This window comes from Carassius auratus, unplaced genomic scaffold, assembly GCF_003368295.1.
Source record: "Carassius auratus strain Wakin unplaced genomic scaffold, ASM336829v1 scaf_tig00013688, whole genome shotgun sequence".
In the NCBI taxonomy this organism is placed as follows: domain Eukaryota; kingdom Metazoa; phylum Chordata; class Actinopteri; order Cypriniformes; family Cyprinidae; genus Carassius; species Carassius auratus.
In genome coordinates, this window is record NW_020524428.1 from 78179 (window position 1) to 92494 (window position 14316).

The 14316-nt window shown below is 31.1% G+C and overlaps 1 protein-coding gene across 1 annotated transcript in view; it reads left to right on the plus strand.

Moving 5' to 3' along the window:
* Nucleotides 1-14316, plus strand: part of LOC113074100 (fibrillin-2-like) — a 71981-nt gene that overhangs the window by 35047 nt on the left and 22618 nt on the right. Inside the window, exons 21-41 of the mRNA XM_026246822.1 lie at nucleotides 16-153; nucleotides 486-536; nucleotides 629-754; nucleotides 1328-1555; nucleotides 2651-2776; nucleotides 2863-2991; nucleotides 3071-3196; nucleotides 4583-4708; nucleotides 4819-4941; nucleotides 5023-5148; nucleotides 6629-6754; nucleotides 6834-6956; nucleotides 7036-7158; nucleotides 8777-8902; nucleotides 8995-9117; nucleotides 10109-10231; nucleotides 10311-10472; nucleotides 11973-12041; nucleotides 12128-12253; nucleotides 13168-13293; nucleotides 13376-13525. Coding sequence (XP_026102607.1) covers nucleotides 16-153; nucleotides 486-536; nucleotides 629-754; nucleotides 1328-1555; nucleotides 2651-2776; nucleotides 2863-2991; nucleotides 3071-3196; nucleotides 4583-4708; nucleotides 4819-4941; nucleotides 5023-5148; nucleotides 6629-6754; nucleotides 6834-6956; nucleotides 7036-7158; nucleotides 8777-8902; nucleotides 8995-9117; nucleotides 10109-10231; nucleotides 10311-10472; nucleotides 11973-12041; nucleotides 12128-12253; nucleotides 13168-13293; nucleotides 13376-13525 — 2676 coding nt within the window. The remainder of the gene's footprint in view (nucleotides 1-15; nucleotides 154-485; nucleotides 537-628; nucleotides 755-1327; nucleotides 1556-2650; nucleotides 2777-2862; nucleotides 2992-3070; nucleotides 3197-4582; nucleotides 4709-4818; nucleotides 4942-5022; nucleotides 5149-6628; nucleotides 6755-6833; nucleotides 6957-7035; nucleotides 7159-8776; nucleotides 8903-8994; nucleotides 9118-10108; nucleotides 10232-10310; nucleotides 10473-11972; nucleotides 12042-12127; nucleotides 12254-13167; nucleotides 13294-13375; nucleotides 13526-14316) is intronic.

A 14316-nucleotide genomic window follows, 5' to 3' on the forward strand; every position in this document is an offset into this window, starting at 1 on the left:
ATTTGCTCCATGCAGACAGCATGAAAGGAACCTGCTGGCTAAACATCCAGGATGGCCGATGTGAGGTGAATATAAATGGGGCCACACTGAAATCCGAATGCTGCTCTACGCTGGGGGCGGCCTGGGGTAGCCCATGTGAACGTTGCGAAATTGGTTAGTTCATATACAAAAAGCTAATTTATATATATATATATATATATATATATATATATATATATATATATATATATATATATATATATAGCTAAATGATTGGTTACATAAAACATTTACATTGATAATTTGATTAAATACAAATTTAAAATAAATAAATATTGTATATATATAATTTATTTGAAATAATACATTTGAAAATTCAGCCAAAATTGAATTAGTTTTTTTTTCTAGCTAAATTAACCATTGAACCAATATTTGCTTTAAAGACGCAATCATAGAAACATAAAGTAAACAGTATCTCACAAGTTTTCAACCTATATTTTCTACAGATACAGCCTGTTCAAAAGGCTTTGCGCGCATGAAGGGACTTGTGTGTGAAGGTACGTGCTACCCACAATTCTTTGTTGGATTTACTTTCCATATTATTTAGTGCATTTCATGATGATGCATTACGTTTCTGCTCCGTCTTTAGATATTAACGAGTGTGAGGTGTTTCCCGGCGTGTGCACAAACGGACGCTGTTTGAACACGCAAGGCTCATTCGAATGCGAGTGTCAAGAGGGACTTACGCTGGATGGAGCCGGACGAACATGTGTTGGTATGAAAAAATATTCATTAACTGATTTATTGGTTGCAGACTGCATAATACATCAATATGAATATGTTTTTATATCATATCAGGGGAAGTCGTGGCCTAATGGTTAGAGAGTCGGACTCCCAATCGAAAGGTTGTGAGTTCGAGTCCCAGGCCGGCAGGAATTGTGGGTGGGGGGAGTGCATGTACAGTTCTCTCTCCACCTTCAATACCACGACTTAGGTGCCCTTGAGCAAGGTACTGAACCCACAACTGCTCCCCAGGCGCCGCAGCATAAATGGCTGCCCACTGCTCCGGGTGTGTGTTCACAGTGAGTGTGTGTGTATTCACTGCTCTGTGTGTGTGCACTTCGGATGGGTTAAATGCAGAGCACAAATTCTGAGTATGGGTCACCATACTTGGCTGAATGTAACTTCACTATCACTCACTATCACTATTTTTAAACCAAAAACAGAAACTATCAACTTGATTTATGACTTAAAATGTACAACTGACCTAAAACAAACCTGTTTTTTGCAACTAACAATACATGCGAACCAAACAGTGGTAAATTAAAGTGGTTTGTGTGTCCTGTAGATATCCGAAGTGAGCAGTGTTATATGAAATGGGACGAGGATGAGTGTGTGGAGCCATTACCGGGCCGGTATCGTGTGGATATGTGCTGCTGTACTGTGGGAGCTGCATGGGGTGTGGACTGTGAGGCCTGTCCCAAACCAAACACGCCCGAATTCAAAACTATCTGCCCGCGGGGACCTGGAATTGCCAACCGAGGAGACATCCTGACAGGACGACCCTTCTACAAAGGTGGAGAGCCGAGCTGTTTGTCATTTATTCATAGGGATGAGCGGATATAGAAAATTGTGACCGATATGATACCGATAATGATGTTGTTTTGGCAGATAACCGATATTGACAGATATTATACATCCATAGTGTTTACAGCAATTGAAAACATTATTAGAAACAGAAGTTTTGCTGATATAATCGGCTTCCAACATCAGCTTAATCAAACCAATAACACTAAAAAAGACTAATATCTGATACCGATATTGGCTGACAAGAATAATTCACACAAAAACCTGATGAATGTATAATATTTAATAGTAATGTTATATTATATAAAATTGTAATTATGTTATAATTCAAATAATTATAATTATGTAAAAGTAAATATAAGTATTTGTTAAATAAAACATTGACAATTTATGTAACAATTTTTTTTATTAATATAAATGATAAACTGTACAAACTGACAAAATATATTTAAAAAAAATATATTATTATTATTATTATTAAAATAAATACATATTTTGTTATCAACAAATTTTTACATTATTGTTTTTATTAAATCAATTACAAATAAATTTAATTATTATAAATTATATACAAATTGACTCTATATATATATATATATATATATATATATATATACATATATATATATTATAGTTATTATTTAAAAATAAATAAAATGATTATAAATGTAACTATTTATTACATAAAACTTTCACTGTAATCTTTTTAATAAATTAAATAAAAATTTATTTGAAATGTACAAATTGACAAAATGTATTTAAAATACATCAAAAATTATAATTTTTTTTTTTTAATAACTATGAATCTAATTATTTATTACCTGAAATTTTGAGATTTTTTTTTTTTTGTGAATTTAAGTAATATTAATGAATTCATATACAAATAGACTTTGTTGTTCATTTTTATTAATTAAAATTTGTTTGTTGTTTGTTTTTTCCATACATGTTTCTGCAGTTTTCTCCCCACGGTATCACTAGGTTACAAAAACTCTCAAATACACAGAAATTAAGATTATTGGTATTTCCTTCAGGGTTTTTTTCTCTGTGTTGAATAATGAAGTTATGAGCCTGTTTTTCTCTGTAGATGTGAACGAATGTAAGGTCTTCAAAGGCCTGTGCACTCACGGGACGTGCCGAAACACCATCGGCAGCTTCAGATGCCGCTGTGACAGCGGTTTCGCCCTAACCATGGAAGAGAGGAACTGCACAGGTCAACATCTCACCCGTCACCACATCTAAATCAAACACAACACACGTTTGAACGCAACACTCATGCTGTTCCCGTCGTTCCCACAGATATCGATGAGTGCACCATCTCTCCGGACCTATGCGGACAAGGTGTCTGCGTCAACATGCCCGGCAGCTTCGAGTGCGAGTGTTTCGAAGGCTATGAGAGCGGCTTCATGATGATGAAGAACTGCATGGGTGAGGCTCGAACCCTGGCTGTTTTCTGCAGATTCTGAAAGCCTGCATGTGTCACAGTGTCTCCATCTCTGTCCCGCAGACATCGACGAATGCGAGCGTGACCACCTGCTGTGCCGCGGCGGCACGTGTCTGAACACAGAGGGCAGTTATGAGTGCGACTGTCCTCCGGGACACCAGTTGAATCCAGAAGCTTCTGCCTGTGAAGGTACAGGAGAGCCACACTCCAAACCTATACTGAAATGTGTATACATTCAGTTTATCATATAAAACACTTATTTATATAATTATTTTAATTTATATATTATTTTATCAACTTAACCAGTTAGTATTTTATCACTTTAGTATATATATATATATAGATATATATATCGTCAGAGGACGAAGATGATAAAAACAGGACTTGACCACCGCACTTATCTGTTTACCAAATTTAAGATTATTATCAAACCAAAGTGTCTTGCACATGTAGTTCTATATGGAATAAGAAGTTCAGATTCAAAATCATGTACACAGTGGTCATCTGAGCCAAACAAAATAAATTCAGTTTTGCTTTCATTGACGCTTAGGAAATTACTTGTAAGCCAAAGTTTTAGTTCAAATCCAAATAGTCTTTAAAGTCTGTTTGTTATCATGGATGAAAGATATATAGATTTGTGAGACATCGGCGTACGGCATACCCCGTTCTTTTTAAAAATAGATCATAGAGGAAGAATATAAAGAGAAAACAGAACCGGACCAAGAACCGAGCCCTGAGGGACACCAGACTTTAAATATATTTCAGATGAAGATTGGTTTCCAATACTAACAACATACCTCCTATTGGTGAGATATGAACGAAACCACTGCAACACAAAGCCCCGAAGGCTAACACATGTTACAAGACGTGATCTAAGTGTATTATGATCAACTAAATCAAAGGCAGAACTGAGGTCTAACTGAACCAAAGCCATAGACTGACCAGTAATTTGCATGGTATAATACTTTAAAGAACTCACTTAGTACAGGATTGTGACAGGATTTAAAACTAAATAAAACATTTTCAGAGATTGAATTTATAGTCAAATATAACTGAAGTTGATTTAAAATTTGAAATAGGTTGAAAGTTAGCCATTAATGTGGGATCCAAACTTGTTTTTTTTTGTTCGTTTAAAGTCGCCTTGTTCATTAAAGTGTTATTTAGTATTTTATTTTATTTTCAATGCTTTAAAATGTTATGGTTATTACTGACACATGAATAAATATATACATAAATATCATACATAATAAATAGAAGTATTTACTTTAGTTCTACAGTTATATACAGTTATAAATATACAGTTACAGTTACATAATATTTAAATGAAAATGTAAATAATTCTAAACTTTACATTTTAGCAATAATTTTCTTATTTATATAATTTAATATTTATTTAAATAATTAATTCATTTTATTTATAATCTTATTACAAAAATAATATTTGAGAATACATTAACAGTATTACTGAATCATTATTATTAGAATGATTTGAATATAATAAAAGTTTCTATATTTTACAAATACACACATTTCAATTGATTTCTGTTTGTTTGTTTGCTTGTTTGTTCCCCCCAGATGTGAACGAGTGTCAGCTCAGTGATAACCTGTGCAGGAACGGTCAGTGTGTGAACATGGTGGGCACCTATCAGTGCTCCTGTGACATGGGATACCAGGTGACACCCGACAGACAGGGCTGTGTGGGTGAGCGAACCTCCAGCAACATCAACATTCACGAAGCAATTCACTCTCAGAAAAACACTCCATTCAAAACTCAACATAAAGGTAAATGTGCATGTTCTCATCTCCTTCAGATATCGACGAGTGCACCATCATGAACGGCGGCTGCGATACTCACTGTACGAACTCTGAGGGCAGTTACGAATGCAGCTGCAGTGAAGGTTATGCACTCATGCCTGACCTCAGGACCTGCGCCGGTAACACACACAAACACACACTTTTATAAACACACACACACACACACAGACACACAGACTGACCCTCGTCTCTTCCCGTAGACATCGACGAGTGTGAAGACACGCCGGACATCTGTGACGGCGGTCAGTGTACGAACATCCCCGGAGAATATCGCTGCCTCTGCTATGACGGCTTCATGGCCTCCGTGGACATGCGCACCTGCATCGGTGAGTTTATACGTGTGTGAGCATCAGAAACTCAACCAACCTTAATTTGGGGTTTCTATTACCTTTAAAAAAAAATTATAATAATAATTGAATTATTCCCTTTTAAATAATTTTATGTTTCATTTAATGGCTAGTAACCTTCATTTATTTCATGAATTTATAAAAAAAAGTATTTTTATTTAAGTAATGAAAATAAATAGTAAAATAGTTTACCGTATTTTTCAGACTATAAGACGCACCTGAGTATAAGTCACATCAGTCCAAAAATACGTCATGATGAGGAAAAAAACATATATAAGTCGCACTGGACTATAAGTCGCATTTATTTAGAACCAAGAGAAAACATTACCCTCTACAGCCGCTAGAGGGCGCTCTCTGTTTTTAGGGGTAGGCAGCGCCCTCTCGCGGCTGTAGACGGTAATGTTTTCTCTTGGTTCATTTCAAATACATTTTTAGAAATAAGTTGCACCTATAAGTCGCAGGACCAGCCAAACTATGAAAAGAAGATCGAGTTATAGTCCGGAAAATACTGTAACAAAATTATTTAACATTATTTTTAATTAATTCACAGTAACCTTGATTTATACAATTATGTTTTTAATTGTATGACCTTAATTAATTATTAAACATTTTTTGTATGACCTTAATTATTAAACATTTTAATTTACATTTAGTTTACTTTTATTTTAATAATAAAAATAGTTATGCTTTACTTTGAATTAAAGTTTACATTATAAAAGTTATACTACTTTTATGGTAACTGTGATTTGTTTTATTATTATTATTATTATTATTATTATTATTATTATTATTATTATTATTATTATTTTACTTTAAAATAATACAATTATTTATTTCTAAGTCCTGATTTATTTTCTATATTTTTAATGAAATATAAAATTAGTTTTTCATATTATAAAAAAAAATTGTTTGTATTATTTCATTTTTAAATATTTTTTTCAGATTTATTAAGACATTTTTACTTAATTTGATATAATGTAATGTGAACGTGAAGTAATCTTGATTTATTTGATTTATTTTTAAATAATCAAAATAAATAAAAAATAATAACAATTAACTTTTAATTAAATAATTAAATCAATTTAATGCTTAGTAACCCTAATTTATTGTATATTTTTTTTAATACAAATTATTAATTCAGTTTGGTTATCATTTCATTTATTTTATATGTTGATATTATTTACTTGAAATTTACCTCTAAGAATTTGTCATTTATTTAATTTCAATTGTGTTATTATTTTCACTTAATTTTAAATAATAAAATAATTGTAGTTAAATAAGTCTGCATTATTTAATGTCATCTTAATTAATTTGAATTATTTTATTGCATTTCTATTTAGTTGCATTCTTTCTTTGTATAATTTCATTCTGATATTTAGTTGTGATATTGTAATGTTTAATTTATTAGTACGTCTGTATTCCATTCTAATGTAATCTTTCCTGTCATGTATTCATCCAGATGTCAACGAATGTGATCTGAATCCTAATATCTGCCTTCACGGCGACTGTGAAAACACGAAAGGCTCCTTCATCTGTCACTGTCAGCTGGGATACTTCGTCAAGAAGGGCTCCACGGGATGCACAGGTACCATAGAGTCACACCTGAGGACTTCAGGCCGCTTCGGGATCATGCTAGCTGGTGTAAAGTGTTTGTTTGTTGGCAGACGTGGATGAGTGTGAGATCGGGGCTCATAACTGTGACATGCACGCCGCCTGCGTCAACGTCCCGGGGAGCTTTAAGTGCCGCTGTCGTGACGGCTGGGAGGGCGACGGGATCGACTGCACGGGTGAGTGACGAGAGCCGCGGATCGCCAGCGGAGTGGTAAAGTCTGGCTGTGGTTTGAGGTTGTTTTTGTGATGCTGCAGATGTGGACGAGTGTGTGACCGAAGAACACAACTGTAACCCGAACGCTGAGTGCATGAACACGCCGGGATCGTACCGCTGCTCCTGCAAAGAGGGATTCAACGGGGACGGATTCACCTGCTCCGGTAATAAACAACGCCGTTTTTGAGTTTTTCCTTGCTTTTTAATTTAATTAAGTTATTTTATTTGTTGCTTGTGTGTTTACTTTTACATGTTATCTTTACCTATTCTTTTAATTTTAATTAAGTAATGAATGCATTTATTTAATTGTTTGGAAATCTTGATTCATGTTGTAATTTACGTGTGTAATTTACGGTTAATTACAAATTAAATAAATAATTTATATTTAATTAAACATAATTGTAATGTTTAGGAACCTTTATTTTGTGTGTTTGTGTGATTTACGTTAAACTATCAAATAATTAATTATTTATTGCATTAATATATTTACTTTAATCGATTTGTGATAAACATTTGTGTAATTTACATTTAATTTAAACTTAAAATTAAATAACGAAAAAATAAAGTTATCTTTACCTATGAGTAATCTTTAAATTTTAATTAATTAATGAATGCATTTATTTAATTGTTTGGAAATCTTGATTCATGTTGTAATTTACGTGTGTAATTTACGATTAATTACAAATTAAATAAATAATTTATATTTAATTAAACATAATTGTAATGTTTATTAACCTTTATTTGTTTTGTGTGATTTATGTTAAATTATTTAATAATTATTTTTTATTACAATAATATATTTGTGCAATTGACTTTTAGTTTAAACTTAAAATTAAATAATAAAAGATAAAGTTATCTTAACCTAATAAGTAATCTTTTAATTTTAATTAAGTGATTAATGCATTCATTTTATTGTTTGGAAATCTTGATTTGTTATGTATTTCTTTGTCTTATGTGTGTAATTTCCATTTAATTAAAAATTAAATAAATAATTTCCATTTAATTAAACATAATTGTAATGTTTATGAACCTTTTTAATTTTTTTGTGATTTACTTTAAATTACAAAATAATTATTTATAGAACTCGTTATTAATTAATGTGTTAATATTTAATAAACAAATAAATTACAATATAATAATAAATTATGCTTAGTTTTATGATTTCTTCTAATAATATAAATTATTAAATAATTGACTAATTATTTGCTAAATATACAAATTTGAACACATTTATAGGTCAATATATATATATATATATATATATATATATATATATATATAACATTTATATAATTTTACATAATTTTAATTGAATTAACTGATGCATTTACTTATCCATTAATATTTTTGTATGATGTGTTTAGTTTCATTTTTTATTAATATTAATATTTATCAACTTTATAACTTATACATGAATTTTATTTATAATTTTGTTCATAATAATTTATAACTACATTGTTATTACATAAACAGTTTTAAAAGATAATACATAATTTTATTGTTTAGTAACCTGGATTTATTTTATTTATTTATTTATTTATATACAACGTTATGTATAAATCTAATTAATGTTTATTTTATATTTTCTTTGTATATGTGTACGTGTTTAGTAATGATATTGTAATGTTTATGTTATATCTGTATGTTAGTATTTTTCCTATTTTATCTTCTGGTTTATATTAATATCTTCTTTGCTCTGATGTCTGGTCTTGCGTCTGTTGATGCAGCATGTTTTCTGCTAGAGCACTGAAGGTAACTGAGGCTTGTTGGTTGTTTGTCCAGACACGGACGAGTGCGCAGATAACGTGAATCTGTGTGAGAACGGTCAGTGTCTGAACGCGCCGGGAGGATATCGCTGCGAGTGTGAGATGGGCTTCACCCCGACTGAAGACAGCAAGGCCTGCCAGGGTAAACACACACACACACACACACACACACACAGAGAGGTACAGTAACACACACACACACACTCACTCTGTCCGCTCTGTGTCGTCCGTCAGACATCGACGAGTGTAACTTCCAGAACATCTGTGTGTTCGGATCGTGTCAGAACCTGCCGGGAATGTTTCGCTGTGTGTGTGACTACGGATACGAGCTCGACCGCAGCGGAGGAAACTGCACAGGTGACACACACACACTCACACACACCCTGCACAGGTGACACATACATACACACTCACACACACACAAACCTACACAGCCATGTTCACAAATCATGAAAGATTTTACAAGATAGTATTTGATTGTGAATTTGTTTGTTTGTGTAATATACACAAAAAAATTTGATATTAATATGTCAATGAAATATTTATAAGAAATTTATTTTATTTTAATAATGTGTGTTTAAAAATAATAATAATACATTTTTATAAAGAAAAACAACATGTATAAAAAATCTACAAAACAGACTAAATGTGAGCGTAGTCACAAATGTTTATGTTTCAGATTTTTTGTGATTTTTGTTTTATTTTACTTTTGTGTGTAATTAAGTTATATATATTAACCTAACATATATTAATATATATATTAACTTTTAATTGTTATTTTAAATAACATTTTTATTACATTTATGTTAATATTTAAATCGTTACATGTAGTTACTTTCCTTAATACATTTTTTATTTATTGTATTTTAAGATAATTTTGTGTAATTAAATTAAATTATTAAATTAATTGGACATTTATTGTATTTTAATTATTTTGTGTAATTTATGAGTAACTTCTAATCAAATAATTTGATATTTATTGTTAATTAAACATTTATATATATATATATATATATTTGTAATCTAATTTTAATTTATTTATTTTATAGTTGTTTTAAGCTAAGTCTCGATTCATGAATTTATTTTAACTGAATTATTTTGTCATTTGAACAAAAATAACTTCATTCAGTCTTCTTTTAATTTAATATTTAGTAACCCTTATTATTTATATGAATGTATTTTTTTATTAAATAAATAAAATAAATGCTATAATTACTTAATTATTCTTAAATAATTGAATCGTTTTGATATAGACATGCAGATATATTAATTTCAGCAAGCGTCTACGAAAGAGCCATTGAGTCTTAATTTGGAGCGTGTGGCTTCTCCGTTTGTCTCTGTGTCTCAGATATAAACGAGTGTTTCGACCCTGTGAACTGCATCAACGGCGTGTGTGTGAATCTGCCCGGAAGCTACCTGTGCAACTGCCCTCCGGACTTCGAGCAGAACCCGTCGGGCGTGGGCTGCGTGGGTACTGAAACCGTCCCGTCTCAGGACCTCGCTCGAATCACGACGGCACTGAATCTAACGTCTCCTCTGTTCTCTGGCAGACACTCGTGTGGGGAACTGTTTCCTGGACACACTGGACCGCGGTGATGGAGGCATCTCCTGCAGTGCTGAGATCGGGGTGGGCGTGACCCGAGCGTCCTGCTGCTGCTCGCTGGGCGGAGCCTGGGGGAACCCCTGCGAACTCTGCCCGCCCATCAACTCCAGTACAGACACACCAGAGCACCACTCACACAGTGACACGTTCATTCGCAGTAGACGTCAAGCAGGGTGGCAAATATAATGATTATATATAGACATGTATGTACAATTTTATTCAGTTGCTGAAATATATTTATGCGATATTAGCTTCAATTTCACTTAAAGATATTTTAAAATAAGCAGCAGCTGATTCGGATCATTTGTGAAATATTAATAGCATGTTTAATGTGTCTATTTCTAGTGAGCTTTACGCATTAAAACAGCTTATGAACATTAATTGATAGAATTAAACAATGTTAATAAACATTAAAATCAAATAATGTAAAATTATTCAAAAGCAAATTGCTAATTTTCAATAATTTTCTGTTACAATGATCCAAAATTTTGAATTTGTGAAATATATTACAATTAATTTATTAGTTAATTTACTAATAATGTACAATTATTTAAAAGCAAATTGCAAATTTTAATGATTTTCTGTTACAGTTAAATGACATAAAATAATTAATTTGGGAAACATAAGTTCATAATGTAAATCAAGTCTATTAAAAGGCATTGATTTCAGCAAGCATTTACAAAAGGGCCACTGATAACATAAATATATATATATATATATATATATATATATATATATATATATATATATATATATATATATATATATATATAATTATACAAATTAATGTTATTTTATGTATAAATAAAATGTATGAATTACATAAAATAAAATAAAAATTGATATAAATAAAAAGAATACGTACAATGTTAATAATTAATACATAATAGCTCAGTGGAATTTTTATTCATATTCAAATTTGAATAAAATCATATATACATTTTATTAACATTATAATTTGTTATTTAAAATTAAATGATTAAGATAGCATAAAATTATATGATTAATTTTTTATTCCCAATTACTTTCATTTCTTGTGGAGTGTAACAAAAATATACCGATATATCGGTAAATAGTTATTTAACATTAGCTGATACCTACACTAAAACCACATAAAACTTGAATTCCAGCTATTTTTTGTCTTATATACTGTCATTAAATAATGATTTGTACATATATCTCATTATAATGGCAGTCGTTCACTCTAATATCGGTACAGTGATAAATACATTTTATAAATATTATAATATATATATATATATATATATATATATATATATATATATATATAATAACTTATTAAGATTGGATAATGATTAATTTTTTATTCCCAATTACTTTTGTTTCTTGTGGAGTGTAACAAAAACATACAGATATATCGGTAAATAGCTATTTAACAACGGCCAATACCTACACTAAAACCACATAAAAAAATTTTTTGTCTCATTTACTGTGATTAAGTAATGATTTGTGCAAATATCTCATGGTTATAATGACAGTTGGTCACTCTGATATCGGTTCAAGTGCACACACACACACAAACACATATATATACTGTATATAAACACAGACTGCTTGTATTCATGATAAACTGTGTGTCTCCTCACAGCCGAGTACAAAAGCCTGTGTCCCGGCGGAGAGGGCTTCCGGCCCAATCCCATCACCGTCCTCCTGGAGGGTAAGAGCGTATACCATGATGCTGGACAGCGCCTGTGTTCTGTGTGTGTAATGACGCCCGTCTCTGTCTCTCTGTCCTGCTCGTAGACATCGACGAGTGCCAGGAGCTGCCCGGTCTGTGTCAGGGGGGAAACTGTGTCAACACCTTCGGCAGCTTCCAGTGCGAGTGTCCCGCCGGATACTACCTCAGCCAGGAGACGCGCATCTGCGAAGGTCATCTGAGTTCACCTTATGATCGGTTCATTTTTATTATTTAGTAACCATTAATTAGATGTGTGACCATGAACCACAAAACCAGCTTTAAGTGTTACAGCATCTGCAATCTAAATAAATAAGCTTTCCATTGATGTATGGTTTATTGGAATCGCACAATATTTGGCCAAGACACAACTATTTGAAAATCTGGAATCTAAGGGTTTAAAAAAAAACAAATCTAAACTTTGAGAAAATCATGTGTAAAGTTGTCCAAATTAAGTTCTTAGCAATGCGTATCACTAAACTAAAAATATATGTTTTGATATACATGTGTGTGTATATATATTTATTTATATTACAGTAGTATTTATATTTTCATTTCTATAAATATTTTAAGAATTAAATGTTCTTTTTAGGATTAAAAACTTACTTTTAAATACATTTTACATTTACTTAATTTCATTATTTAGTAACCTTAGTTGATTTTATGAATGCATTTTTATGATTGTTTATATTTTATGATAGTTTATTAACTTTGATTTATTTTATGAATGTATTTTTTATTACTTTTTAAATAATATCTTAATTTTTATGTATTTTAAGTAATTCGTTTTTTAATGTATATTATTTTAATAATTTAATTTACTTTAAATTAAAATTTTATATTTAGAATATTTAAATTTTTTGTAACTTTTATTTGAATGTTTATGATGTGTAATTTTATGAATTTTTGTATATATATATATATATATATATATATATATATATATTTTTTTTTTTTTTTTTTTTTTTTTTTTTACTATTTTTGTTTTATTATTTTGCATGATTTCATTTTAATTATTGTGATAAAGACTTGCATAAATGTTAACTTCAGCTTGTCCGAAAGAGTTTCTGAGTGTCTGAATGCTGATGTTTTTGCTGGATTCTCTCAGATATTGATGAATGCACGGCACACATTGGCATCTGTGGTCCAGGAACCTGCTACAACACACTGGGGAACTACACCTGCGTCTGTCCGCCCGAATACATGCAGGTCAACGGAGGAAACAACTGCATGGGTAAGAGCCGCTCGTCGACTTCGTCACCACTCAATCACAGCTTCTGCAGCTCAGCGGGGTGTTTTCTGCTTTGGTTTGACAGATATGAGAAAGAGCTTGTGCTATCGCAACTTCAACGACACCTGCGAGAACGAGCTGTCCTTCAACATGACCAAGAAGATGTGCTGCTGCTCCTATAACGTGGGCAAAGCCTGGAACAGACCCTGCGAGGCCTGTCCCACGCCGGCCACGTGTGAGTGTCTCTAGCGCCGCGCTAGTCATGTAGTGCAGGAGAATAACAGCCTTCTTTAGTTTACATCTGATGCCAAGAGCAAAGAGCTTTGAATAAATACAATGCAGTGCATACAATTACAACTATATAAATAAATATATCTGACGCTTTCTGAGGGTGTGGCATTCAAATTTTGGCTACTTTTGCTTACAGTTAAATAAAATAGTATAAAGTAAATTGCAGTGCATAAAAAATAAATTAAGCTAATGTATACATATAATTATTTTAAGCAGTCATTGTTTTCTGTGTTTGAGTGGCATTCAGTTTCAGCCTACTTTTGCATTGCTTAGTCTTGCATAATATACAATTAAATAGTATAAAACAAGTTGCAATACATATATATATATATATATATATATATATATATATATATATATATGTATTGCAACTACAAATATACAATTAAATAGTATAAAACAAGTTGCAATACATATATATATATATATATATATATATATATATATATATATATATATAATGAAGATATATATTCATTATCTTTTAAATTTTTTATTTTAATTTTTGCAGTCATTACTTAAATGTTGATTTCTAATGGGTGTGCAAATCAGATTAAAAAAAAACTGTCATTAGACTTGTTTTCTGAAGGTTGGGAATTAAAATTCTATCTCCATTTGCATTGAATAAAAGAAAAATGCATATAAATAGAAATAAATAAATAAAAGTAATTCAATAAACTATATGTAATGTATTAAAGTTATATATATATATATATATATATATATATATATATA